This window comes from Anabrus simplex, chromosome 1 (genome assembly GCF_040414725.1).
Source record: "Anabrus simplex isolate iqAnaSimp1 chromosome 1, ASM4041472v1, whole genome shotgun sequence".
Lineage (NCBI taxonomy): Eukaryota > Metazoa > Arthropoda > Insecta > Orthoptera > Tettigoniidae > Anabrus > Anabrus simplex.
Window position 1 is genome coordinate 878,575,220 of NC_090265.1, and position 26,900 is coordinate 878,602,119.

The 26,900-nt window shown below is 38.0% G+C and overlaps 1 protein-coding gene across 2 annotated transcripts in view; it reads right to left on the reverse strand.

Annotated features, from left to right (window-relative positions):
• The window catches only part of LOC136857675 (golgin subfamily A member 4), a 443,088-nt gene that overhangs the window by 272,108 nt on the left and 144,080 nt on the right, over window positions 1-26,900 (reverse strand). The window contains exons 17-18 of one of the 2 annotated variants that reach the window (XM_067136517.2): window positions 22,458-22,591; window positions 20,101-20,148 (exon numbers count right to left, since the gene is read on the reverse strand). In XM_067136517.2, coding sequence (XP_066992618.2) covers window positions 20,101-20,148; window positions 22,458-22,591 — 182 coding nt within the window. The remainder of the gene's footprint in view (window positions 1-20,100; window positions 20,149-22,457; window positions 22,592-26,900) is intronic. The other variant, XM_067136518.2, reaches the window with a different exon arrangement.

The following is a 26,900-nucleotide window of genomic DNA, read 5'->3' on the forward strand; positions in this document are numbered from 1 at the left end:
AGAGTGTTACCCGCGCTCGCATATAAACATGCACACACCGCGCTGAGGCACTCGATCTGGGCTTGGCAGCTGTTGAGAATGGAGCTCCCATTGGATGTTACCGTCAAGTGTGATGTGCGTACAGTTAGTCAGTTTCTGAATGCAAAAGGTACTGAACTGATTGAAATCCATCCCCAATTGATGGAAGTGTATGGTGAGTCATGCATGGATGTCAAAAATGTTCGTAAGTGGTGTAGAGAGTTTGCAGCCGGTCGGACTGAAATTCATGACGAACGAACAAAGGAGCGGGAGACCGTCAATTTCTGTTGAGACAGTCGTGAAGGTTGAGCAAATCATGCATGAAGATCGGCGGATCCCCTGGAAGATCTCTGCACATTGGTTCCTCAGGTTTCCCGAAGCGCCGCTCACAACTTCCTGAACAGCATGGCGGCAAGCTGGTATGACATGGGCATACAAAAACTGTCACAGCATCTACAAAAATGCAACGACCGAAATGGTGATTATATAGGAAAATAGCTGAATGTTCAAGCACGTCTATGTATTTATAAAAATAGGAGACCTTATTTTTGGGATTACCTTCGTAAAATGGAACAAAGGTAAATTACTCGTTTATTATCAACATTAGCAGATAATTTATATATACTGTATATGCATTTACTATTGAGAGATCGGTCCCAGCGATCGGGAGATTGGGAGGAACGATGAAAAATCGGGAGTCTCCCGCTTAAATCGGGAGACTTGGCACGTCTGATCATTGAAATGTGGGTTTTGATTCGACCTCATGTTCACCATAGAGGATCAGATTATTTTAGCATTGAAGGTGTTTTCTTTGTGCTGATATTTTGTGGGATATAGTGGATTAGATCAGGATTAATTCACAGATTAAATAATTAAATTGAATAAGAAATAATATCATAATATATTCTCGAAGAGAGGATATATTAGCAAAATGTTACGATGATGAATTGGATAAACATTCATTAAAAGTATTTCAAATACACCCTGTATAAACCACTATCAAGAATATTCATATTCTTGAACATGAGGTCGAATCAAAACCCTCATTTCAATGATATATCACATGAAATAACATGATGAAAATATTCTGAACTACTCATCTAAGCATTCATACTCATACAAGGGATATGAATTTTATGCATAATATTCATTTATAATCTGCTTAGGAGCTTCATAACTACAGGATGAGTACGAACACCTTTAATTTCACTTACACTGGTTTGTCCTGAATATAGCCTTCTTTTAAGAGTGTAGCATTCTTAACTTAACACCATACGCATGCTAGTATATACTGGTTGAGTTCATCAAGAGTGATTCAATGGAGACAATCGTGGTTACAGATGAGATTAATGAGTGGGAACTGCCAACATTTCAGGAGAAGTATAAAGGAATCTCAAGGCGGTGATGTGTTTGAGGTTGTTCTTGGACCAGAATGAGTTATCCATGGGAAGAGGTACAGGGCCCATACATATGACTCTTATGAATCTTCTCGTTTCCTTTACATTAGGTTCTATGCACTTCAGACCACTACAGACTTACCTTCCTCATTATGATTGTTGGAATTATATAGCATGCAGTACTTATCATTATTTCGAGAACATGTTCATTTGAGTTTTAATTCATACATTCAACATGAAGTAAACAGTTTTCTGAGCCTTGCCTGTCTGTCTATCTATATATATCTATCTACCTCTTAGTCCCATTTCCTGAAACAGAGTCGGGGACGAGATGAGATGAAAATTATACAGCTTGTTTTTACAGCCAGATGCCCTTCCTGTTGCCAAGCACAGTTGAGGAGCTAAGGAAGATGAAATGAATGATCATGAATAAATTTGGGTAAGGACAAGGAAGAGCCGGCCCTGTGGTGTAGGGGTAGCGTGCCTGCCTCTTACCCAGAGGCCCCGGATTCGATTCCCGGCCAGGTCAGGGATTTTTACCTGGACCTGAGGGCTGGTTCGAGGTCCACTCAGCCTACGTGATTAGAATTGAGGAGCTATCTGACGGTGAGATGGCAGCCCCGGTCTAAAAAGCCCAGAATAACGCCCGAGAGGGTTCATCGTGCTGACCACACGACACCTTATAATCTGCAGGCCTTCGGGCTGAGCAGCGGTCGCTTGGTAGGTCAAGGCCCTTCAAGGGCTGTAGTGCCATGGGGTTTGGTTTGGTTTGGTTTTTAAGGACGTGAAAGAAATCGGCTGTGGCCTTTGAACAGGAGCTGCTCCAACATTTGCCTGGAAGTGAAAATAGGAAACTACAGAAAACCATCCTCACAACAGCCGATGGTGGGGGTTTGAACCCACTTGTTTCCTGAATGCAGAGCACTGGTCTAGTGCTTCAATGTAAATTTAACATTTCTGTTGTTACGCAGTCACTTGTTCTTCAGTTTTAACTCATCTGGGAAAAATGTAAGAAAACAAATAACTGATTTAACAATAAAACAAAAACTGGTAATTATGGAAGAAAAAAAAGGACAAACCACTTCTGCAGTGGTTCAATCAAAAATTGGGCGGGAGAAGTCATAATCAACCGGAGTTATGCACAGGGAAAGTCAAGTTATTCCATGAATTTTCAGTGAATTGGATTATTCAAGTTCTTCGTTCATGTTCATTAGCCCAATTAACCTGAAGTTTACCGTATACCTATTTCCTTATCTTTCAACATAACCTGCTGTGTGCTAATGAGATATCCTAGTAGAAAAAACTAAAACAAAGCAGGAGATTAAAAAGCAACATTCCTACCATTATACTGAGAGGAAAATTCACACACTCACTTTTTAATTGACAAGACTGTTCAATATTCAAGGCTAGTCTATAATGACTACTACAGCAGAATAATGCTTTTTCATAAACAATGCACTGCTCTCTTCTATAACACTAAATGAAAGTACAAAGCAGATTGCATGTAAAGAGTCACAATAATTTATAACTGGAGACGCCATGCTATGTAAACTTTCACATTATGATCAAAACATCTGAGAACTCGCTGTGATCGTAAAAATGTTCTACATACAAAGAGGATTGGCAGATTGATGTAATAAGGATTTTTTTTTTAAATGTGAGTATTTAAGAATAAAGAATAATCTCACATTACTTATTCTACAACTGATCATTAACATAATTATTGAGTGGCCCTTTCAACAGCCAATCTTTGAAAACAGACTAGGCACCATACGTAAAATAAATAGCAATCGTTTCTCACATAAATGCATAGTAGTTTTAACCCATAAAATTAATAATTTTATTCATTGCAAAACACACCTGAAATCTCCAGCAGCTACAGTAAAGGATATTGTCATTTTTCTTTAGCACCAAATAAATATTTCTGAAATATCTTCATAACACAGATCATTTCCATTATTTTAATATTACTGAGACAGGTACTTAGGATATTATTGCTAAGCTAGTATTTAGAGTATTACACAAAAAAAGTTTACGTCTAAAGGAAAAAAAAAAAATTTAATCCTTTGAAGAGGATAAGAAAGGTTTCATAAGATTGATACTTGTGAAGGCAATACACAGACCAAAGGATGATACAAAGACCAAGCATGCAGATATGAGGACATAATATGCAAAAGCCACCAAGTCCAATTTCTGACATTTTGAAGCTTCATGCGCCATTATGTGCGCAATGAAGAATTCTTTGGTTATATTTTATTACTCATAAGCAAAACCCACCATTTTATGTTATAAATGCATGTAGAAATTTGCAGTTTCGAGCAATAACCGCCAAGTCCACAGGAGCCAATGAAACTGCTCGTCTGCCTCCCACGACATAGTTCATAGGTTTCATTTCACAGATTTTTATCAAGTTGTAAGATCATATACATTTGTTTAAATTATCAAGAAATATATTAATAACATGGAAGATTGTTCTGCTAAAATAATGCATGTCAAATCAATAGAATAATACTGAGAAAAACAAGCAGTGGAGTTACAGTTCAGGGTGTAGCACATTACCGCACTGATCTACATATCCCCAAAAGTATTCTCAAGAAGGGAAAGAGATTAGGAAACACTACTCTTAATATTCTTCCAAATGGTGTCCAAGTGAAAAAACAAAAGCTCACAGACATAGACAACCTACTGAGAAAGCAATGGAATGGAATAGTAAGAAATGGAGAGCCTCAAATTCTACAAGGACCTCATCGACGCTTCCAATGAAAATCTACCAGAATTAGTGGAAGATGAGCCTGCCTGTGAAGGGAATAGGAGTGAATGTGTGCCTGATCTAAGAGTTTAAAACAATGTGAATGTTTTTCGATTGTCAAGATCTATTTGGTGAACCATGACTAATTCAATTAAACATTATACTTCAATTTACACTTCTGAAAAAGCTTTTTATTATCGAAATATTTCATTGTTAACGCAAAATACTTGATTGAAGAGACCTAACTTCTCATTCATTTACATTCATCTACATGATAGAATTTTGAATTAATGATTACTATCATGTTCCAACCAAAACCCTCGAAGTCCAAAATAAAATCCTCATTTACAGCAAAAATAATACGTATATGTTTATTTTTCTTTGCTCATATTGTTCCCAAACCCCTTACATATCTCTTGTCCAATACACAGACAGTAAGAATAAATTGTAAAGGAGAGACACTTTTTTCTCAATTTCTGAAAATGTTATCAATGTGGACTTGGCAGCTTTTGCATCTTATGTCCTCATATATAACATTATTCAATAAAAATATTCAGGTCTTGAAGGAGCAGGATACATATATTTTTATTCAAATGAAGAATTCTCTATAAAGCAGACTACACACTAACCCAGCACACCTATAACCTCAATAAAGCTGACAAACATCAGACAATAAGCACAAGCTGGAGAAGGTGAGTGTTACTACATTTTATTGAGAGAACATGAGAGAGGTTTATCAGAAGATAAAAAGGTGTAAGCATTCCTACATCCTACTAAAAGTGTTCTAACAAAATGTATTTTTAGAGACCTGTTTTATCTCCTTGTCTTCAATTCTACAAGTATATCCAAAGAAGAGGATGAGTATAGATTACAGGGTATGTAATTAATGAAAAAATAGTATAAAATATTTCATAACGGCAGCTTTCTGTTTTACCAGGTTCTTATCACAGCTGGAAATGTAGTTTAAAAAAACAAAAAACCAATATAACATATGACAGAACGGATAAGCACCAACATTTGAAATATGCTAAGTAGGGGAATTTACAGCAGTATATATCTTGAAAGGTTTTCTTTTTACAACTGTCTTTAAGAAGCACCAATATAGATAGGTCATATGGCGATGAAAGAATAGAAAAGGGGTAGGAGTGGGAAGGAAGCGCCCATGGCCTTAATTAAGGTAAAGCCCCAGCATTTGCCTGGCATGAAAATGGGAAACCACACAAAACCATCTTCAGGGCTGCTGACAGTGGGGTTTGGACTCACTATCTCCTGAATGCAAGCTCACAGCTGTGCACCCCTAATCGCGAGGCCAACTCGCTTGGTGCTTGAAAGGTTGTGGACCTGCCTGTCCTTTTTCAATATATTGCATAAATCAAGACCATTTTATGGCCATTCTTCATGGGAAGATCTGTCACGATGATCCTCAGTGAGTGTTGGAACCCCCACTGGTGATGAAGCTGGAAAGCAGAAGCAAGCTTGTTGAAAAAAGACATGAGGAAGATCCTTTTTATTTGAAGAGAGGGTAGTGAATAAAGATGTGGAGACTATTCTTGACCTTTTGATGTTTTCATGTTTGTCTTTGTCTCGTCATTCTGTTACACCCTCTTTCTGCACTGATTTGCTACTGTGCTTATACTATTATGTGTTTCTACTCATGTTCCAGTCTACTGTATTTCCGACTTGATTCGTCACTTGTTTGTTTGTTTATTTATTTACTATTAATTACATAGTTGCATGAAGATATATAGATAATTACTTCCACATTTCCACAATAATTCTGTATGATGCAATTAGAAAAGACATATAGTTTAGACCAACAATCAAAGTTTCATGTTTAGAAAAAACATTACCGCTTAAACATACACTGGCAGAAAACAAAATCCTAACACCAAGAAGAAGTCGTACTAGATAAATGACATTTGGGAGGTGTTTGCAAATCTGATAGATGACACCTATTCAAATTGCACGCTAGTCGAAGACAAGTGGTGCTAGGTAGTGTTGGTTACTGAATGCATGATTCGAAGCAGTGTATTGATTAATTCAAGTGTCGGAGTGAATCGATTCACAGGAACGGCGAGCTCGGCACACGATTCAGCTTACTCCCAGTGGACAGTGCTGAGTAGCGCACTCACTGGACGTTGACGGGGAGCCAAGCTTCCGCTGCAGTGAGACAGTGAATCATGGCACATCGAAAGAATCGTGAACGAGCACAGCTCAGTGAGACACAAGATCCACACAGCTCCTTATCGGCACACTGGACACTGGCAGGGAGCCGAACTTCCTCTGAAGCAATACATACACAGCCATGGTACACTGAAAGAATCGTATGCTATAATGGACTCTGGAGCTCAGCTCATTTGAAAATAATACCCACTTGCATTCACTGTCTTCTTCTTACAGGGAGGTTTAAATAATAGATGCATTTATTTGCAATGTTAAAAAGGTAGTCAAAACATAATTCTGAAATAGCTAGTAAGTAGGTAGGCTATTAGGTTATACTATTTATTAGTTTAATGAATCTTAGTATTATAACTTAGTTGACATTTGACAATTAAACTCCACTCTAGCCTGCCCTATGACTATGAGCCACGCTCATGACCAATCAAAAATACCTGTTTTATATTGGGAAGAACGTCTGAGTATTCTATCAGTTCATATGTCACATTGTTGCACAAGACTTCGATCATATGTGGACAGTAAGTGAGCCGACTGACACATTAACTTAACCAACAGTATATTGAATCAGAAAACCAGCGGGCTACTGTACATCTTGGGTAGCCTATACAAAACATGACTATTTTAAAAAAAATCCTCAGCTGATAGAAAAATACATATTTTCAAAAATGACACGAGCGAGTTAGACGTGCGGTTAGTATCACGTAGCTATGGGCTTGCATTCGGGGGATGGTGGGTTTGAATCCCACCGTCAGCAGCCATTAAGATAGTTTTCCATAGTTTCTCCATTTTCACACCAGGAAATGCTGGGACTGTACCTTAATTAAGGCCATGGCTGCTACCTTCCTAATCCTAGACCTTTATCATCCTGCGTCGCCGGAAACCTTTGATGTATTAGAGTGACTAGCATTTTTTTTCTCAGAAAGGAGTTCATAGTATGAAGACAAGATGGCAGCAGCGAACACTGAATGCTGTTGCTGCTGTCTTACCAGTACATACTACACAGATGCAGTAGGAGCGGTGACTAATATGCCGTGAATCGGATCACTGTATTGATTCAGTAACGTGAACGGAATCAAATTAATCGATTCAGTAAAATGAATCGAATGTCCCATCACTAGTGCTAGGAGCTGTGACCTTGTAAAGCAAGTTTGCTTTAAATATTGTACACTTCATGAGCATTAGTCACTGTCCGGTGTTGACATTGTGAGGTAGATGTGAATCAAACATGCTTTTAAGGAGACGAAGAAGGCTGTATCAGTAGCGGAATTTGAACGAGGCCATGAAATAGGGCTACGAGAAGGTGGATGTTCTTTCTGCAATACTGCGGAAAGACTTGGCAGGGATGTATCCACAGTGCATTGGTGTTGGCAACAATGGTCACGAGAAGACAATGACTGTCTCAAGAAGACTGGGCTATGGCTGCAGACTGGCCACTATGGAGAGAGAAGACTCCTGTATTTGTTGTATGGCTGTGGTGGATCATACTGCACCTACAGCAGTCATCAGAGCTCCAGTTGGCACCAGAGTGACACTGCGAACTGTAACAAATTGATTACTTGAGGGACAGCTCCGAACTAGATGTCCTGCAGCGTTCTTGCCACTAACTCCAAATGACTGCCATCGCGATTTCAGTAGTGTCACGCAAGAGCACACTGGAGGAGAATTGGAGATCTGTTGTGCTCTCAGATGAGAGCTGCTTCTGTCTTTGTACCAGTGATCGCCACAAATTGGTAAGGAGGAGGCCAGGTGAGCTTTTGGAATTAAGCTGTCTACAATGTTGACACACTGGACTTACACCAGGAGTTATGGTCTGGGAAGTGGTTTTCTTTGACAGCAGGAGCACTCTTAAATGTTATCCCAAGAACCTTGACAGTGGATTTGTACGTCAGACTGGCGATTGCACCAGTTGTGCTGCCATTCATTCGCAGCATTCAAGGGGGTGTTTTCCCATAGGATAATGCTTGTCCTCATACTGTTGCTATCACGCAATGTGCTCTACAGAGTGTCAACCAGTTGCCCTGGCTGGAGAGATCACCTGACCTTTCGCCCATTGAGCAGGTATAGGAAATTATGGACGACAAATCCAGCGTCATCCAATATCAGCATTAACCATTGCTGATTTGATTGATCAAGTGCAATAAGCATAGAACTCCATCCCACAAAATGACATACAGCACCTTTTCGACATAATACATGCAAGTTTGTATAATTGCATTCAAAATTGTGTCAACTACAGTGGTTATTAACACGTTCAATGCGGATCACGCGCTGGGCGCATTATGCTATGTTATAAGCATGTGCGGAGCACGCGTCTAGTGCATCATGGGACGGTTGCTAGGAAATGTAAATCACAGGTTTCCCGCATGGTAAGAAAGGCTCTAATTGTCATCCCGCACATCATGTAAGCCCAGTCTACTAGCAGATTCATCCGTAGCCATATTTGCGCATGCGTAAGCTGTTTCCCGCGTATTTCCTCTCCAGAGTTGTCGTCATACGTCATCATTCATTTATGGGATCTTTGAGCAGCAAGACTACTTCAATGCGAGCTAAGACACTGCATTTTCTGTTTATTAATTCTCCAGGAGAATTATGAGTGGTTCCGCTTTTGAAGTAAATAAATTCCACTACTGCAATATGTTCAGTAAAAGAACTGAACTTGTAATTGTCGTTTATTCTTGCATCATATATGTCTATAACACTAAAGAACTTCTAATTGTTATTTATTCCTCATCACATTTATAAGTAACTTGAAAGAACGTGCAGTAATCATTTTTGACTACGTCGTGATGCTTATGTTATCATTTTATTTATATATTTTTCTGGTGGCCGACAATGTGGTTCCTTCAACATCACGAGACCTACACAATTAGCCAAAGTATTTCATTTTTGTTTGTCAAATTCTGTAATAGAGAAGTGTAAATTTGAATATATTTATGTCTGTAACATACTTTATGCATTTGTTTGCTATCCGCGGTAAATAATACACAGTAATCTACCAACGCGCGTGGCGCGTGATCCGTCTGATGACCAGTATTACTTCTCGATTTCAACCACCGCACGGGTCACACACCAGGCGCATGAGTGAGATAATTCCACGCGTTCGATAGAACTCGTCCTACCAACGTACAATACTTCGATAATTACAACTTTTAGAGAGTCCCACACAAATATTTTGCTCAGTTTGGCGGATATGTCATGTTCCGCTAATACGCAGTGAACGTGTTAATGTACTACCATGTCGCATGTCTTTTCATGCATACTTGAACTTAAGACCTGGAAACTTCAATCATGTTACTGAGATAACTGCTTAGCCTAAATTTCATTCCTCTAAACTGATGTCTTCTTGGTGTTGGGATTTCATTTTCTGCTAGTGTATGATTATTCCTTTATCCGGCTCCATGGTTAAATGGTTAGCATGCTGGCTTTTGGTCACAGGGGTCCCGGGTTTGATTCCCAGCAGGGTCGGGAATTTTAACCATAATTGATTATTTTCTCTGGCACGGGGGCTGGGTGTATGTGTTGTCTTCATCATCATTTCATCACGACGTGCAGGTCGCCTATGGGCATCAAATAGAAAGATCTGCACATGGCGAGCCAAACATATCCTCAGACACTTCCGGCACTAAAATCCATATGCAATTTCATTTCATTTTTCATTATTCCTTTAAAAACATTAAGATATCAAAGAATGCAAATATTTATTTAAATACACAAAAATTAATTTGGCAGTCAACAATATTAGAATTACATTTTAGATTCCTACCTTTCCATCATCATCATTCACCTCAGATTTGCATTTAGGACTGTCACTCACGTGGCAGATACCCATCAATTTTTCACCTAGTCTTTTCTTCCACTGAAGTCTTATATTAATATAAAAGATTTTAATCTCACTGACAATCTTAGCAGAGGGGAGTTCACATTTCAATCCTGGTAACGACATCGTCTTTCTTTTTATACCGAAAATGATCACACGGTACATCGTGTTTCTGACTACCATTTCTCTATCAATAAGAAATTGAAAAATTCTTTCTCACAATGATAAAACATCTTTACTCACTCACAAATTATCATTATTATTTTCATCATTATTCTCATCCTAAAATTGTATATCAATTTAATGATCAAAAATCCAGAAACAACTTTACAAAAATGGCCAATTTTTATAAAAGCAACATAGACTCTACACATCAATCAATCAATCAATCAATCAATCAATCAATCAATCAATCAATCAATCAATCAATCAATCAATCAATCAATCAATCAATCAATCAATCAATCAATCAATCAATCAATCAATCCAATCACATGCATTTAGGGTTGTTGCCTGGGTGGCAGATTCCCTATCAGTTGTTTACCTAGTCTTTTCTTAAATGATTTCAAAGAACATAAAAATTCATCGAACATTTCCCTAGATAAATTATTCCAATCCCTCATTTATCTTCCAATAAATATGGATATTAGCACCAATTTGTCTATTTAAATTTCAAATTTATCTCCATATTATGATCTTTCCTACCTTGAAAGGCTCTACTCAAGCTTATTTGTCTATTAATGTCATTCCACGCCATTTCTCCACAGACAGCTCGGAACATCGCACTTAGTCAAGCAGCTCTTGTCCTTACTCGCAAGTCTTCCCACGCCAAAGTTTGTTTAAAATACAAAATGACATTAAAAATTTAAGGAACATGTCCATTAAAGCAGCGATACAACTCTTAAGCATCGAAATCCTGCCTGTACAGTCCAGCTGCTGGCTGTCCGACCCTGACAGATTGTAATGAAAAGAAAAAGAAAGAAAAAAAAAAAAAAAAAGAGTAGAGAACAGTATTGCCAACCTGTGGCGATTTGAAACTATAGATATAACTTTGAAAACACTATAATGAATTTACAATGTGCTGTTTGATTATAATATCTAATCACTGAAACCTACACCCCTCAACGAATTGATGTTATTCTTTTAACTAAAGTTATTTTACCGCAAAGTTCTGCTAGTGGTAGAATAACTGTCATGGTTTGCAATGCCTGACGTCACTGGCGCGCCAGATTTAAGATTTAGCAGCAAGCACCAATCACTGTTCATGTCGCCATGAGTCCTTTGTACTGCTAGTGCGGTGATGCCACTTCTTTGAAGAGAAACACATGGCCTCAGTTGCTCTCTAGCCTGCATGAAGTGCATGTGTTCACGGTGTGTGTAAGCCATTTGTTTTTCTTACTGTGACATGGCCAGTTCTCCCGCTCTTGACCAAGAACAGCTTTCACTGTTTCGGAAATGTTCCGACTAAGGAAAAAATCAGTTGTTGTAAAAGCCAAAGCCGTGAATTTATATACCGGCTACAAGAATATTTTGAGAAAGAGCATGATAACGGTGGGCCTCTTCTTCCTGTTACAAAAGTGGTGGATCGAGTTCGAGCATCTTATTACTCTCTAGAGATATGTCCATAAGTACAGCGTCGCAGTAGTTTAGAATAGGTAAGATTAGGGATTTTACCAGTTGTATTTTAAGATGTTTTGGAATATAGTAGAGTAATAATGTTTGAGAGGAAAAAGGGAATTCTGAACTTTACGGCATGATCTGTCACTTGTTCAGCCCAATTTAGTGCCTCAGTCATCATAACACCTAAGTTTCTTACTGACGTACAATAGGGCAAGACAGAACTATTTAACATAATTGGGGGCACACGTCTACCTTTCAACACGTTAAGTTTTCTTTTGGTACCAAATATTATAGTCTGAGCTTTGTTAGGATTTATTAACAAGCTCTTATTTTTGGCATAGTCACCGAGTTGTCATAAATCAAAATTTACTCTGTCAATGGTTACACGTATGTCTCGTGCATATGAATGATAACAAATCTGAAGGTCATTTGCATAATGTGGTACTTGCTATATTTCAATGCGTCCCCCTATGTTGTCCACACTAACAACAATTAAACCGAGCTCGATAGCTGCAATCGCTTAAGTGCGGCCAGTATCCAGTTTGCGGGAGATAGTGGGTTCGAACCCCACTGTCGGCAGCCCTGAAGATGGTTTTCCATGGTTTCCCATTTTCACACCAGGCAAATGCTGGGGCTGTACCTTAATTAAGGCCACAGCCGCTTCCTTCCCAGTCCTAGCCCTTTCCTGTCCCATCGTCGCCATAAGACCTATCTGTGTCGGTGCGACGTAAAAAAAAAAAACCAACAATTAAAAGTGGGTCCAAAACTGACCCCTGCAAGACACCTATCGACTTGCTATGCCATCCTGAGTACATTGTTCCCACCGATACTCATTGCCGGAGGTCAATGAGTAGGAGCTAAAAAATTTAAGATATATCCCATTAAAGTTGAGATTACGGAGTTTGAGCAGTAGTAACCCAGGGCTAACTGTGTCAAATGCACTGCCTAGGTCTAGTAGTGTTGTTACTGTCTCATATCGTTCCGTCAATTGCGAGTGTGATATAGTCTGTAACTCACTGTAACTCACAAGGTTTGTTCCAACACTATTCCGGATCAGTTCTGAACTGTCTGCTCACACGCAGTAATTCGATGGGCATTCCAATATAATCGAAAACCGGTTCTGAACTCCCAGCTTGCTGTTCCAACATTTTTCGGAACTGATTAGGAAGAGTTCCGAACCAGTGAAAGCTGTTCTTGTTCAAGAGCGGGAGAACTAGACGTTCTGGTCATGCACACTAAAATCTGCATAACTCCATCGGAAGAGTCATTGGGAAACTAAAGTATTTGCCGCAAGCTAACCCTACACTTTTGAGATTTAGGAAAGTAAGGAGAATGAGTAATTTGGATGGTAACAGTGACTTCGTTGGGGACAGATCAAGTGATGAGGATGAGTTAGAGATGAACATACTGATAATAAAGGATGAAAATTATTTTTATAACTAATAATCCAAGCTTTATAATTAGATTAGGCTTATAATTCTGAATGTTTTATTTTGATATGTCTTTTTCATGAGATTTTAGTCCTGATGAAAACATATTATCAGTATACCTCCGTCCAGGCAAGTATTACAATTTGCTGAACTCATTTTTGGACATACACAATAAAGCTAGGGAACTACTGACTTAGCATATACGATTGAGCAAAGTAAAAAATAAGTCATCTGATGTCCTGTATCTGAAGTAGACGGATAATATAATGGTGCTCCATTTGAAACTATATTGTAAAAAATGGGAGAAATTGTTGTTTTCTTTCTGCTCTTGAAACATTAAAAATGCAACTTTACGGCAGAGCACGAAATTACGCGATTTAGAAGACACTTTTCCACTTAAATTGTTCAGAGAGGATGATTACCTAGTTGTACTTCCTCTTAAAACAAAAATCACCACCTTTAAAGAGACTGAAAACACCTCGGTATGCTCTAATCACTACAGTAGGAATGAGTCAACTAAGTAACCTTCCCGTTGATTTTAAAGCTTACTTCAGTTATTTCTGAGAGTTCGTGATCTGATATTACAAGATTGTATGTGCTTCTAAAATATCTAAAAGTAATAAGTAAATATTATTACAGAGTGAGTTGACCGTGCGGTTAGGGTCGTGCCGCTGTGATCTTTCATTCGGAAAACAATGGGTTCAAATGCCACTGTCGGCAGCCCTAAAGATTATTTGCCTTGGTTTCCCCATTTTCACACCAGGCAAGTGCTAGGGCTATACCGTAATTGCGCTCATGGCTGCTACTTTCTCATCCCTAGTCCTTTTGATATGTTAGTGCGACGTTAAACAAAAATAAAAAAAATAGGAGAGAGATTTCTGCCTTCTGTAAATCCTCACAATCATGTACCCTGGCCTTGTCCATTAATGATCCCTGGAATGCCCTTCCTGGAACCTGCTAATTAAGGTTCCGCCAAGATATGAACTCGAATCGTTGGATTCAGAGTCCATAGTGCTAACCATTAAGCCTACACTACAGTTGCTTATCCAATCCATATTAAAATAGAGGTAATAGATTGAATGAGTGATCATAGCGCAGTTATGTTAGAAATTGAAGCAAGAAGGGGGAAAAGGAAAGGAAGATAGTTAAGGCAGACACGGAAGCAATAAGTTCTACTTTGCGAAAAGAAAAAAAAACAGAGGGGAAAATATAGAACTGCTATGTGGAGGACTGAAAAATCAAATTCTGGAAGGGGAAAGAGTGTTTGTGCCAACTGTGATGGGTAGGGTTATGTTAGATTAACATGCCGTGTTAAACTTGGTATTTGCGTATTTCGAAAATCCACTGTAAAATGAAATAAGTTTTATTTATTAATAAATAACAATATTAATATTTTAATGTATTACATTTATAGGACCCACCATCAGCTAAATCTATCACTAGTTATTGTAGTTACAGTAGAGATAATAAATTATTAGTTTCTCCAGCTGTCTCTATATGATGCTGATTACGCACAGAACGATTCCAATTGCATTCCAACACTCTGCAATAATGAACTGGTTTTGAATGATAATTAGTAAGCGCTTGCGCATTCATAGTTGTTAGTATCAGTTCTGAATGCGTTCCGAACTGTGTGTCGGAACAAACCTACAGTAATGCTCTTGCGGTACTATGTCCTTTTTAAAGCCGGATTGAAAAGGGTCAAAAAGGGAATTCTGGGGCAGGTATTCAGTAATTTGTACATGAATCAGACGTCCGAGTGCTTTTGCAAGGGGTGGTAGAATGGACAGAGGGCAGCGGTAATCTGATGGAGAATCCAAGGTAGTGTTTTTCAGGATTGGCCTTATTAGTGCATCTTTCCAAATGTTAGGGAATACTCTATCGGTTAAGCAGCAGTTGAATATGTAAGTACTAGCAGTACAGCCCTGATGATGTTTAGGTTTATAGAGATACAGTCATTACCTATCGCATCGGAAGTGATAAGAGTACAGCACAAGTTTAACATCATTTGTGCTAACAGTGTGGAAAGAGAACGGGTTGCCGGTAATGGAACTGGTCTGACTTTGGGCTGAGAAGAGTAATTACTCAACGTATCTATAGATATGGTGGGAATGTGCTCCTCTATGGCTTTGCCTATACCCAAAGATCGTAGCTTCTTTCAGCTTTGGTTTAATTTTTTTTTTTTTCCTGCTAACTGTTGGAAGTAGTGGCATGTTCAATTTTGCTTCTATGTTTCGTCTATTGCTCTAAGTCCTCTTTGTCACATGTTCGTCTGTATTGTCTGTACCAACAGTCACAGCTGATCATAGCAGATCATATCTTGGTCGTTAGCCAGGGGGGAATAGGGGCAGGTAAATTTTTCCTACTTGTTCGGAGCTCATACAAGTTCAGCATTAACAAGTTGAATCTGTTAACTTTTGAGTCAATGTCATGAAGAATACACATCATCTCATGGCAAGTTATATGCGTAATTGCATAGGTCATCTAAGTCAATATGTTTTCTGTCTCTTAAAATAATGTAGCATGCTTTATACCTCCATCCTCGGATAGAATAACATAAGTACAGTAAGCTGTGAGTTGAAACCTCAGGAGCTTGACTTTCTGGGGTTGATTTGCAATTATAAGGTCAATTAACATGTGGGTCGAGAGGTCAGGGTAGTTGACGTGGTTCGCAGCGTTAGGTGGTAAGATTTCCATGCTCAGAGCGTGGAATGAACGACATGATTTGTCCAATTCACTAGCTTGTTTTAACAAATCGGTATTAAAGTCACCCATGGCTATGACATCTTTTGTAGACTGAGATGAGATCTGTTAAAATTACTTCGAAGTCATCAGTTTGCCTAATATTAGGTGGCTTATAAACAATTTCTATTAATATTTTCTTATCACAGTTGAGTTCAACAAACATATACTCAGATTGCAGGAGAAGGCTTGGATCTAAGGTGCATATAATCTTTCATTTTAAATCACTCCTGTAGTAAAAAGCTATTCCATCCCCGAGGTTTACTGCAGAAGATGGTAAATCTCTCCATAACCAGCTTTCTGATATGCCAATACAATGAACCTTATTAATTTTGAAAATAGGACTGCAGGATGGACTTAATTCATCACCGTGTGGTCTAAACCGTTAGATAAAGAAGTACAGTACCAACAGCTGACGAAAGGTTAAGTCTGCTATTTTGTTTATGTGCGTATTAGAGAGAGAGAGAGAGAGAGATATTTGAATAGATCATGAACTGCCACTGGTGTTCAGTCTATACTGAAATTCATATATAGTTTCTTTTCCCACAAATAAAATAATATATATATATACACAAAATATTGTAACACCAAGAACTTTTGTTTCTACTTTATCTCATGATAAAGTCATTCCTCCCTTTTCTTCCTGATGCCTGATTACTGTATAATATGGTGTCTAGTTTAAGACTGGTGTAGGTACTCCTGAACTGGAAATGAAGCTCTAAACCTGCGTTTGTTGGAGGCAAGCATGAAGAAAAAATCTTTACCAAAATACAGTAATGAATAATCTCTGGCTGCAAGAACTTCTAAGAACTATCCTTAACTCTGATTTCTTCACATGTGTAACTCTACAGCTACACCATTCTACAATTTTTTTTTTTTGCTAGGGGCTTTACGTCGCGCCGACACAGATAGGTCTTATGGCGACGATGGGATAGGAAAGGCCTAGGAGTTGGAAGGAAGCAGCCGTGGCCTTAATTAAAGTACAGCCCCAGCATTTGCCTGGTGTGAAAATGGGAAACCACGGAAAACCATTTTCAGGGCTGCCGATAGTGGGATTCGAACCTACTATCTCCCGGATGCAAGCTCACAGCCGCGCGCCTCTACGCGCTGGGCCAACTCGCCCGGTACAATTTTATTTATAATCAACACTGTTCATGGTGAATAATAACATACCCATATAAACTGGTATCAATATTCAGTCCACAAACAATGTGCATCTGAAAACACAAGGGAAACAGCACTGCTCTCACCAGAAGCACCACCAACGAGTCTTACCTTAAACAAGGTTGTTATGACTGCATTTCATCTATCACTACCTACCAGCTTCAATACAGACTCTGCCCAGTTTTCTACAATGGCTTAACTACTAACAATTTAGCCAAATGAATATGTGACCACTGCAGTACCTGCAAAACCCAGTTCCATTGAACAACATTTGACGACTGTTTCAAAGCTGAAATCCTTAACCCTTTCCCACAGACTATCTTTGATTCGCTGTCTGGCAAAACCTAGAGTAATAATTTGCTTGTCAGGTATAGTTGTGGAGTACCTTCACTAAATAATTTATTCTGTAAAAACCACTTAACATATCACTTTCAAATTTTGTAACAATGGAAAATACACTATAGTTATTCTAAAATGATACAATGCGATCACCTAATTACATGCAGGAACCCTCCCCGTTCAGAATGATCCATTAAGAATCATCCAATATGGTGCATAATGTTAAACTTATTGTTCCTAGAGTCAGTATGAATTGCTTGACCTGATGCGGCTCTTATTTTCTGGGTAATGCAGAGAACGCAGGAATTTACCCTGAATCCCCCAATTTATTTCATTTTTGGGATCCATCGGATGAAGATATTTACTGTAGATGGCAAATCATACTTCCTCCCGGACATACAAATTATAAACAATTTTTTACTGAATGGGATTGGAAGATAAACTTACATTGGTTGGAATATTATGTAATTACGCAGAGGCCCATAGTCCGAAATAGAATTAACTGGAGGATTAAAACTGATAATAATAATGTTTTGTACAAGTAGGCCTAATATTTTAAAAGGAGACGGTACCTGAATGAATATTTCCTGTCCTGTGCCGTATTTTGATTTCCCTCAGATTCATCTTCTGCCCCAACTGCTTCCTACACCATTTTTATTATCATACCTACAAGTTCAAACTCACTACCATTACATTCGTCAACATATTGATCTAATTTGTAACAAATATCCTCTGCACTCAACTGGTTATGTGCAGCCATATTGCTGCAATGTGTTTACATTTAGTCAGCTGTCTGTTCTATCTAAGAAAACATATAAGAGAACACTTTATTTTAAGATTCTGTGCATGCCAGTTGTATCTAGGAAGAGTTAGGGAATTCACTGGTTTCAAGAAGTTATATGTTTAGCAGACAGATGGCACAGAAAGTCGATTTGAAAGTCGAGTACACTTAACTACACAACCCGCAAGAGAAAATGAACGACTCCACTACGCAACCTGCGGGAAAGAGTTAAACATTTTCTTTTTTTCCTAGTTGTTTTATGTCGCACCGACACAGAGAGGTCTTGCGGCGACGATGGGACAGGAAAGGGCTAGGAGTGGGAAGGAAGCAGCCGTGGCCTTAATTAAGGTACAGCCCCAGCATTTGCCTGGTGTGAAAATGGGAAACCACGGAAAACCATTTTCACGGCTACCGACAGTGACAAATAGACACTGTTGTGGGGTAAAGGGAGTGGAGATAGACAGGATGAGAGAACGGGGAGGGAAGCACGTTATCTATTGTTAAGGCCATGTGCTTCCCTATGCGTACCAGTTGATGTTGAGCTTCGGAGTCTTTAAGGGCAAGAGGTTGGGAAGATGGGAGTAAATGTTTAACTACCTAGCTCGATAGCTGCAGTCGCTTAAGTGCCGGCCAGTATCCAGTATTCGGGAGAGACATTGTCACTCAGCTATCACAGTTCATAACTGAACAGCTAATTCATTTCACTTAATTTTCACTCATACACAATTTTATGCCTGGAATTTCATTTGACCTTTAATTATTTGTGCAAGGCCCAAATCCCTTTTTAGATTAGCATGAAGATTGTTAGTGATGTGTGACCATGACTTGTTCAGTAACTTTACATGGAGGAGAGGAGGAGCTTGGTTTAGTCAAGAAAAGTTCTCCGTGTAGAGCTATGATGAGGCCTGAAGGACTCCATGTGAGTAATTACATATGAACATAAAACAAGGTAAATGTTAACATGTTTCTGCTAGTATTACTTTTCATCTTAACTGCGTAAACATGTTAACCAACATATTTTGACACGTTTCTGAAATATTCTGTGCAGCGTGAGAATTATTTGAGCACTTCTACTTCAAAATTATGACATTCATTAAAATGACTAGAAAGTTGTCACTGATTATCCCTATTATTTCTGAATTTCTTTTACTGGTAATTCCTTTCAGATAAATATGACTGGGTGCCAAATTACTGAAGACAGGATACTAAACAGTGGCTTTTAGAAGTTGATTTACATGTTCTTGTTTACATGCATGTAAACGGATAATGGTTGCTAATTCATCAACAAAAGCCAATTACAGTTCATACGTACTTTAGATTATGGAAACAAAAGTTACAAGATTTTTCGTTTAATTACACTCTTTTGCATTGGCAGAAACTTCACTAAAATCTGACGAATAAACAGTGACTGCCTGCAGTGTCATGTCTTGTAGTTAATGCAAATGAACCAGTATATGCCTGTCATGGCTTAAGTTGCTGCCCCTTATGTGCATAATTTCTTGGAAGTATGATTCTCCTTACGTTACTTGGTGTTTACAATAACGTAAGATTTAACTGTTTTGTAATTGCAGTATTTGTTTAATGTGCCTGAGTGACCCTATGCGAGCAATTAGGAGAAGGAAGAATGAGCGTGAGAGTGACTAAAGGTTAATATTACACAACACCCAAATTAGAAATTATTACTTGTAAGAAAGCAGTTATTAATTTGCAATTAATATTCACCACAACATGTTTAAAAATTCATTGTTATTAAAAAATCAGAAGGCAGAAAAACCCATAAACCAGTCCCATTGAGGTGGGTGCAGTGAGCAGACCTCATGCAGAGGGACAAGGCCACAAAGACACAGCCAACATACTCTATTTACCTTCTGACAGCAAGCGCTGTGAGTCATGGGGGAGGTAGGTAACGACACCTGGCACAGAAAGAGAAGACAATCTTATACCACAAACCAAAATCTACTATCTATCACGCTTCCTCTCAATTTTGGCCTATTATATTTACAAAGTCTAGCGACAAAATAACAGTGCATTTGTTCATTTAGAAATAGAAGTAATATCTCCATCACTCAATAACAAGGAATAAAATTTCCTGAAATACAAAATTAAGATTTTAAGCAAATTAGTTGTGTGTGCATCATAAGAATTTTAAAAACAGAAAAATAAGCCTTTTCAAGGGGCAAAAACTTACGACTTCTCCCATACTTTTCCTTGTTTAAGAAGCAATGTTTCAAAGAATAAACTAAAATGTACTGGAGCAATTATACAATATTATAACAAGTTCAAACTTCAAATCTGTAGTTCTCTTATAAATATATTTTAAATCTGAATAAAGTAGAAGAATCATAAACAGTGCAGTATGAAAAAAAGAGACAAAAACCTGTAATCAAACTATGTTTTTTAGTCCTAAGTGGGGCTGTTTGGATAAAAACACTAACATATTTTTTTTTACGATTCTGTACTTATATCTCCCTTTCTAGACATTTTTTTCTCTTGACTTCCTATTTGAATAAATTATTTATTATAATAAGAAAATACACTCGGCTACTTTCCTTATCATAGTTTGTCTGCAAATATCCAGTTAAGAACTTGATGATTTAACATGTTCCCAGAGAAATATTCAATATATGCAAGGTAAGAAGTAAAATTGAATTGCTTTGTGTTTTATTATTTTCAGAACTTCCTGGTACTTCCTAGTTTTTTTTTTTTTTTTTTTTTTTTTTTAAAGTTTGGGCAACCTAATTAGGATAGTAATAATGTTACTGAAGTTATGTCTCATTAATTACTCTTACAGTTCTTGGGGCAATGCCAAGGTGCAGCAATTTTGGTCCAAGGAGTTATTTGTATATCTAGTGACATGAAGCTGATGTAATTGGGAACTCTCAAAAACCACCAAATGAAACAAGACTGAACTCACCAACATGAGCTCAGAAGGTCAGCACCTCTACTGCCTGAGCCACTCATCTGGCCCTAATTAAGATTTATTTTTGTATCTTACCTAATAATAATAATTTCATGTGGCTATTTCCAGCCAGGTGCAGCCCTTGTAAGGCAGACCCTCCGATGAGGGTGGGCGGCATCTGCCATGTGTAGGTAACTGAGTGTTATTGTAGTGGAGGATAGTGTTGTGTGTGGTGTGCGAGTTGCAGAGATGTTTGAGACAGCACAACACCCAGCCCCCGCCCAGCCCCCAAGCCACTGGAATTAATCAATGAAGGTTAAAATTCCTGACTCGGCCAGGAGTCAAACCTGGGACCCTCTGAACCGAAGGCCAGTACGCTGACCATTCAGCCAAGGAGTTGGACTGTATCTTACCTGAAGGAAGCATAGTGATCAATTTTTGTACCATTTAGTTTTCACATACAATATTTCCACAAATAAATATTGTTAGTTTCTTCCGAATTCAGTTTACTAGCGGAAGTGTAATTTTTATGTTATTCAGCATTGCTCAAATTATTAAGTTTATAATATTACTGTTGTGTTGTTTTTGTATGTTGTTTTGTTTTGTTTTGATTTTTATTTTTTAATCATGATTGCACATATAAGGAAAGAAGTTTTACAACTATCCAAGGTCTGTTAGAAATAAGGATTAAAAAACCCTCAATTTTTAGCTATAAAAATTCAATTTAAAATCAATTATAAAACCAAGTATAATTGCTCAAAAAAAAAAAAAAAAAAAAAAAAAAAAAAACACTATATGATGCTACTTTTACACAATAATATATTCCATACTAAAAGAACAAATTCACTGCATTCTGCCCTGTATATGAATGTATTAGAGAAAAATACATTGTGAAATAACCATTACCTTAATCATTGTCCATTATTAAACCTTTCAGTTTTATTCTCTTAGGTGAGGATACAGATAATAATCATGTAAGATCCTTTCTCAACAATAACTGATAGGTACAACCAAGATTTTACCCAGTTTGTTACATAATCATTTTGTTAATACCCCAACACCTTGATATGAAGAAAAGATAAAATCTATACTAGATAGCAAGGTCAAAAATCTTAATACAGTTGTTTTTAAAACCTTAATTCTCTACGGAACGAAAAAAGTCACATATTGGTCCTTGTATCACCCTGCTACAAATCTACACAAGAATTAAAACACCACTACATATCTAATTCAGAAATGAGAAAACTATCTAGTGTCCTCTACACTAATAACAATCCTGCATAATATAGCCTATGATAATATAGAACTAGACATGTAAGCTACCTGTTGCTGGAGATCTTCACGTTCACGACGAGCTTCCTCTGTTAAACGGTCTCCTTCATGACATATTTCTTCCAGGAGCTGAAGATAAGGTGAATCTTCTGGACTGGCTGACCTTTTACTCATTACTGTTCGTGCTGAAAGAAACCTTGGTATTATTTAATCATGTAGCTGACTTGATTTCAACACTACAGAAATTTATATCATCACCTGTCTGTACTCATGTGTGTGAAACCAAACCTTTTTAAAAATTAATATTAATTTTTCACCAATTGCTATTAATTTTATACAAATGTTCATATTTAAAAATTTACCTTCAAGACAGTAATTTATATTTACTGAAGTATACCAACAGATCATAAGAATTTTCAAGTATTGTGCTATATCCTCAAAAGACACTGACTTATTTTAGTGTGTACTTAATATTGGATCAGAACTATTTTCAAGTATTATGCTATCTGATTTTGTTATATGTATAGCCAATTAGTTTTTTAAGTATTTTATGACATTCTGGCTGATGATGGCCAAAATAGGCCAAAACGAATACCATCATTAAAATAAATTGAATTTTATACTGTATTGATTAGGTGGATTACCTTTTTCATCTACAATAATTATATTGTCATAAATAAGGAACATGAAAATTATACTGATATCCTTGGTATTCAGAGCACATGTAATTATTTGGGTTCAAGTTTTTGGATTGAGTTATATCTAACCCATGAAATGAAATGGCGTATGGCTTTTTTTTAGTGCCGGGAGTGTACGAGGACAAGTTCGGTTCACCAGGTGCAGGTCTTTTGATTTGACGCCCGTAGGCGACCTGTGCGTCATGATGAGGATGAAATGATGATGAAGACGACACATACACCCAGCCCCCATGTCAGCGAAATTAACCAATGATGGTTAAAATTCCTAACCCAGCCGGGAATCGAACCCGGGACCCCTGTGACCAAGGCCAGCACGCTAACCATTTAGCCATGGAGCCGTAATTAGAAATAAGTAATGGAAAGGAACAAAGAAGTAAAAGACCCAGTCCTAATTAGAAGGATGGGAATATGAATATACGATAGACAGTCTATTTCATGTCAAAACTTGTCTGTCTTTCTATTGATCCCTCTACCGATGCCGACCTTTCTCTGTTTTTGTTACTATCTTTCTGTATATGGCTTGCTTCACCACTTGTTTGTTGCTTTCCATTACTTTACTGAATCATTAGGTTTCTTCTTTCACGCTTGCTGTGTTCCTAGTCTGTTACCACCTGCATGGATCTCCATCTTTTTGTCGTTTCTCTTTTCTTGTGTTTATCTGGCTTTCTTCTTATACCATACTTCCTATATCAAAACTGAAGACCTGTCAAGATGGCCCCTCAGTGAATGTTGAAGTACACCCTCCTGATAAAGCAGAAAGAAGCTCATCAGGGACTGAGGAGAAATGGATGTTGAAGAATTGGGACCGATGAGGAGAAAGCCTCTATTTAAAGACGATTTCTTTTCTCATGCTCCCTCTTCCAATGCTGACCTTCATTGTGTTCATAATGCATGCCTAGTTGTCACGATCGTTAAGGCATTAAGTCTATATGGTCCAACACTGTGGTAAGGCGGTTTGAGACCTGTTGATGGGGACATTTTCACTATCAGAATGTTGGCTGAAAGGGTACGAGAGATGGTGGTAAATAATATTTCTAATCACTAGATTGTGTGCCAAAAACCTCTCTGCAGTGTTCATATGGAGTATGGGCAAATGGCGATGCTGATGGCAATTCGTCCATCAGATGAGGGTGTTCAGCCTTGAGCAGACCCCTTAATCATCATCATCCCACATCCAGACCTACAGGTCGCTCATGGTCGTCAAATAAAAAGACCTGTAAAAGACAAGCTGAATATGTCCTCAGACATTCCCAGCACTAAAAGCTGTACAACAAAAATAAAACTGTGTTTATCCTATTATGAGTTCCTATCTACATATATAAAATAAGAGTTTTGTCTGTACATTGCTCAGAATTTGAAAAGAATGATATTTCTGTATCAGTCATGTCCACAGTAACAAGAAAATGCATTTTTTACTTTTCCGTAATTTCTGTCCGTCTGTCTGTATGTATGTATGTTCACGCATCACGAGAAAACGGCTGAAGAGAATTTTATGAAAATCGGAATGTAAAGTCGGGTGATGAACCGCTACAATCTAGGCTATAAATTATTTTAATCACGCTGAGTGAAATGGTAGTTTAGGGGAAAGCCTGAAATTTAATTCTCAAATATTTATGTTATTAGTGGTCGTGTCTTAATGAAAATCGCTAGACAAAGATGGAAAATAAGTTGCTACAATATAGGCTATACACGCTGAGAAAAATGGTAGTTTAGGGGAAGGCCTAAAAATTAATTGTCAAATATTTATTTTATTAGTGGTCGTATCTTAACGAAAATTGGTATGTAAAGTCGGGGAATAGGTCACTATAATCTAGGCTATCAATAATGTTCTTTGCACTGAGTGAAATGGTAGTTTAGGGGAAGGCCTGAAATGTAATCTATATAAATAAAATAAGAGTTTTGTCTGTACATTGCTCAGAATTTGAAAAGAATGGTATTTCTGTATCGGTCATGTCCACAGTAACAAGAAAATGCATTTTTTACTTTTCCGTAATTTCTGTCTGTCTGTCTGCCTGTCTGTCTGTCTGTCTGTCTGTCTGTACGATTGTACACGCATCAATACAAAACGGCTGAAGGGAATTTAATGAAAATCGGTATGTAATGTCGGGTGATGAACCACTACAAGCTCGGCTATAAATTATTTTATTCACGCTGAGTGAAATGGTAGTTTAGGGGAAGGCCTGAAATGTAATTCTCAAATAAGTTATTTATGTTATTAGTGGTTGTATCGATAAATCTATATATATATAAAATAAGAGTTTTGTCTGTACATTACTCAGAATTTGAAAAGAATGGTATTTCTGTGTCAGTTATGTCCACAGTGACAACGAAATGCATTTTTTACTTTTCCGTAATTTCTGTCTGTCTGTCTGTATGTATGTATGTATGTATGTACACGCATCACGATAAAACGGCTGAAGAGAATTTAATGAAAATCGGTATGTAATGACGGGTGATGAACCACTGCAATCTAGGCTACAAATTATTTTATTCACGCTGAGTGAAATGGTAGTTTAGGGGAAGGTCTGAAATGTAATTCTCAAATAAGTTATTTATGTTATTAGTGGTCGTATAGATAAATACTACATAACTAACCTAACTTTAGTTATGTCGTAAGTTAGTAGTAGTTATATAAGAAGTTATTAAATTTCCGATAACTTATGTCTTATACATTGTTACCGTACCGCATATAATCAGAGATATTAATGAGTTTGGATTTTTGTTACTAAGTCCATATCAGCGCCGAGTCACGAGAAAATGGGTAAACAGAATTTAGTCTGAGAATAAGGAACTACAGTCTACGATATAAATAATTTTGTAAGACACCCTAATATCACAGAGTCGAAATAAAACTAATGTGAAGGCCTGCAATATAGAAAGCTCATAAACTTTATCAACAATAACACTACATTGACCATTGTTTGTTGTGATGTGCTTTTTGTCTTCTCTTTCCTCTCATCCCTGATAGGATTACTGCAGCGTACCAAAGTTTTTTTTTTAAATGTGTTTGACGTCGCACCGACACAGGTAAGCCTTATGGCGACGATGTGATAGGAAATGAGTAGTGGTGTGAAGGCAGCGGCCTTGGCTTTAAGGTACAGCCTGGCGTGACTGGTGTGAAAATGGGAAACCACCGAATACCATCTTTTTTTTTTTGCTTAACGTCACACCGACACAGATATGTCTTAAGCGACGATGGGATAGGAAAGGTCTAGGAAGTGGAAGGAAGCGGCCGTGGCTTTAATTAAGGTACAGTCCCGGCATTTGTCTGGTGTGAAAATGGGAAACCACGCAGAACCATCGTCAGGGCTGCCGACAGTGGTTCTCGAACCCACCATCTCCCGAATACCATCTTCAGGGTTGCCGGCAGTGGGGTTCGAATCCACTACCTCCCGGATGCAATCTCACAGCTGCGTGCCCCTAACCACACGGCCAACTCGCTTGGTCGTACCGACTGTAACAGCCTGCCTGTATATTGGTGGGAAGTAGCTGGGGTGTAAGATAACTTTCTTCTTTAGCATGCCATTCCTCTGGTTCATACATTTTCTGATATATCTGGTACGTAACACACTGGTTCATCATAGTATTTGAGCTATACAATCCCTACTCTGAGCCACTGACTGGAATGAGAAGTGTGCATACCGACTGTAACAGCCTGCCTGTATATTGGTGGGAAGTAGCTGGGGTGTAAGATAACTTTCTTCTTTAGCATGCCATTCCTCTGGTTTATACATTTTCTGATATATCTGGTACGTAACACACTGGTTCATCATAGTATTCGAGCTATACAATCCCT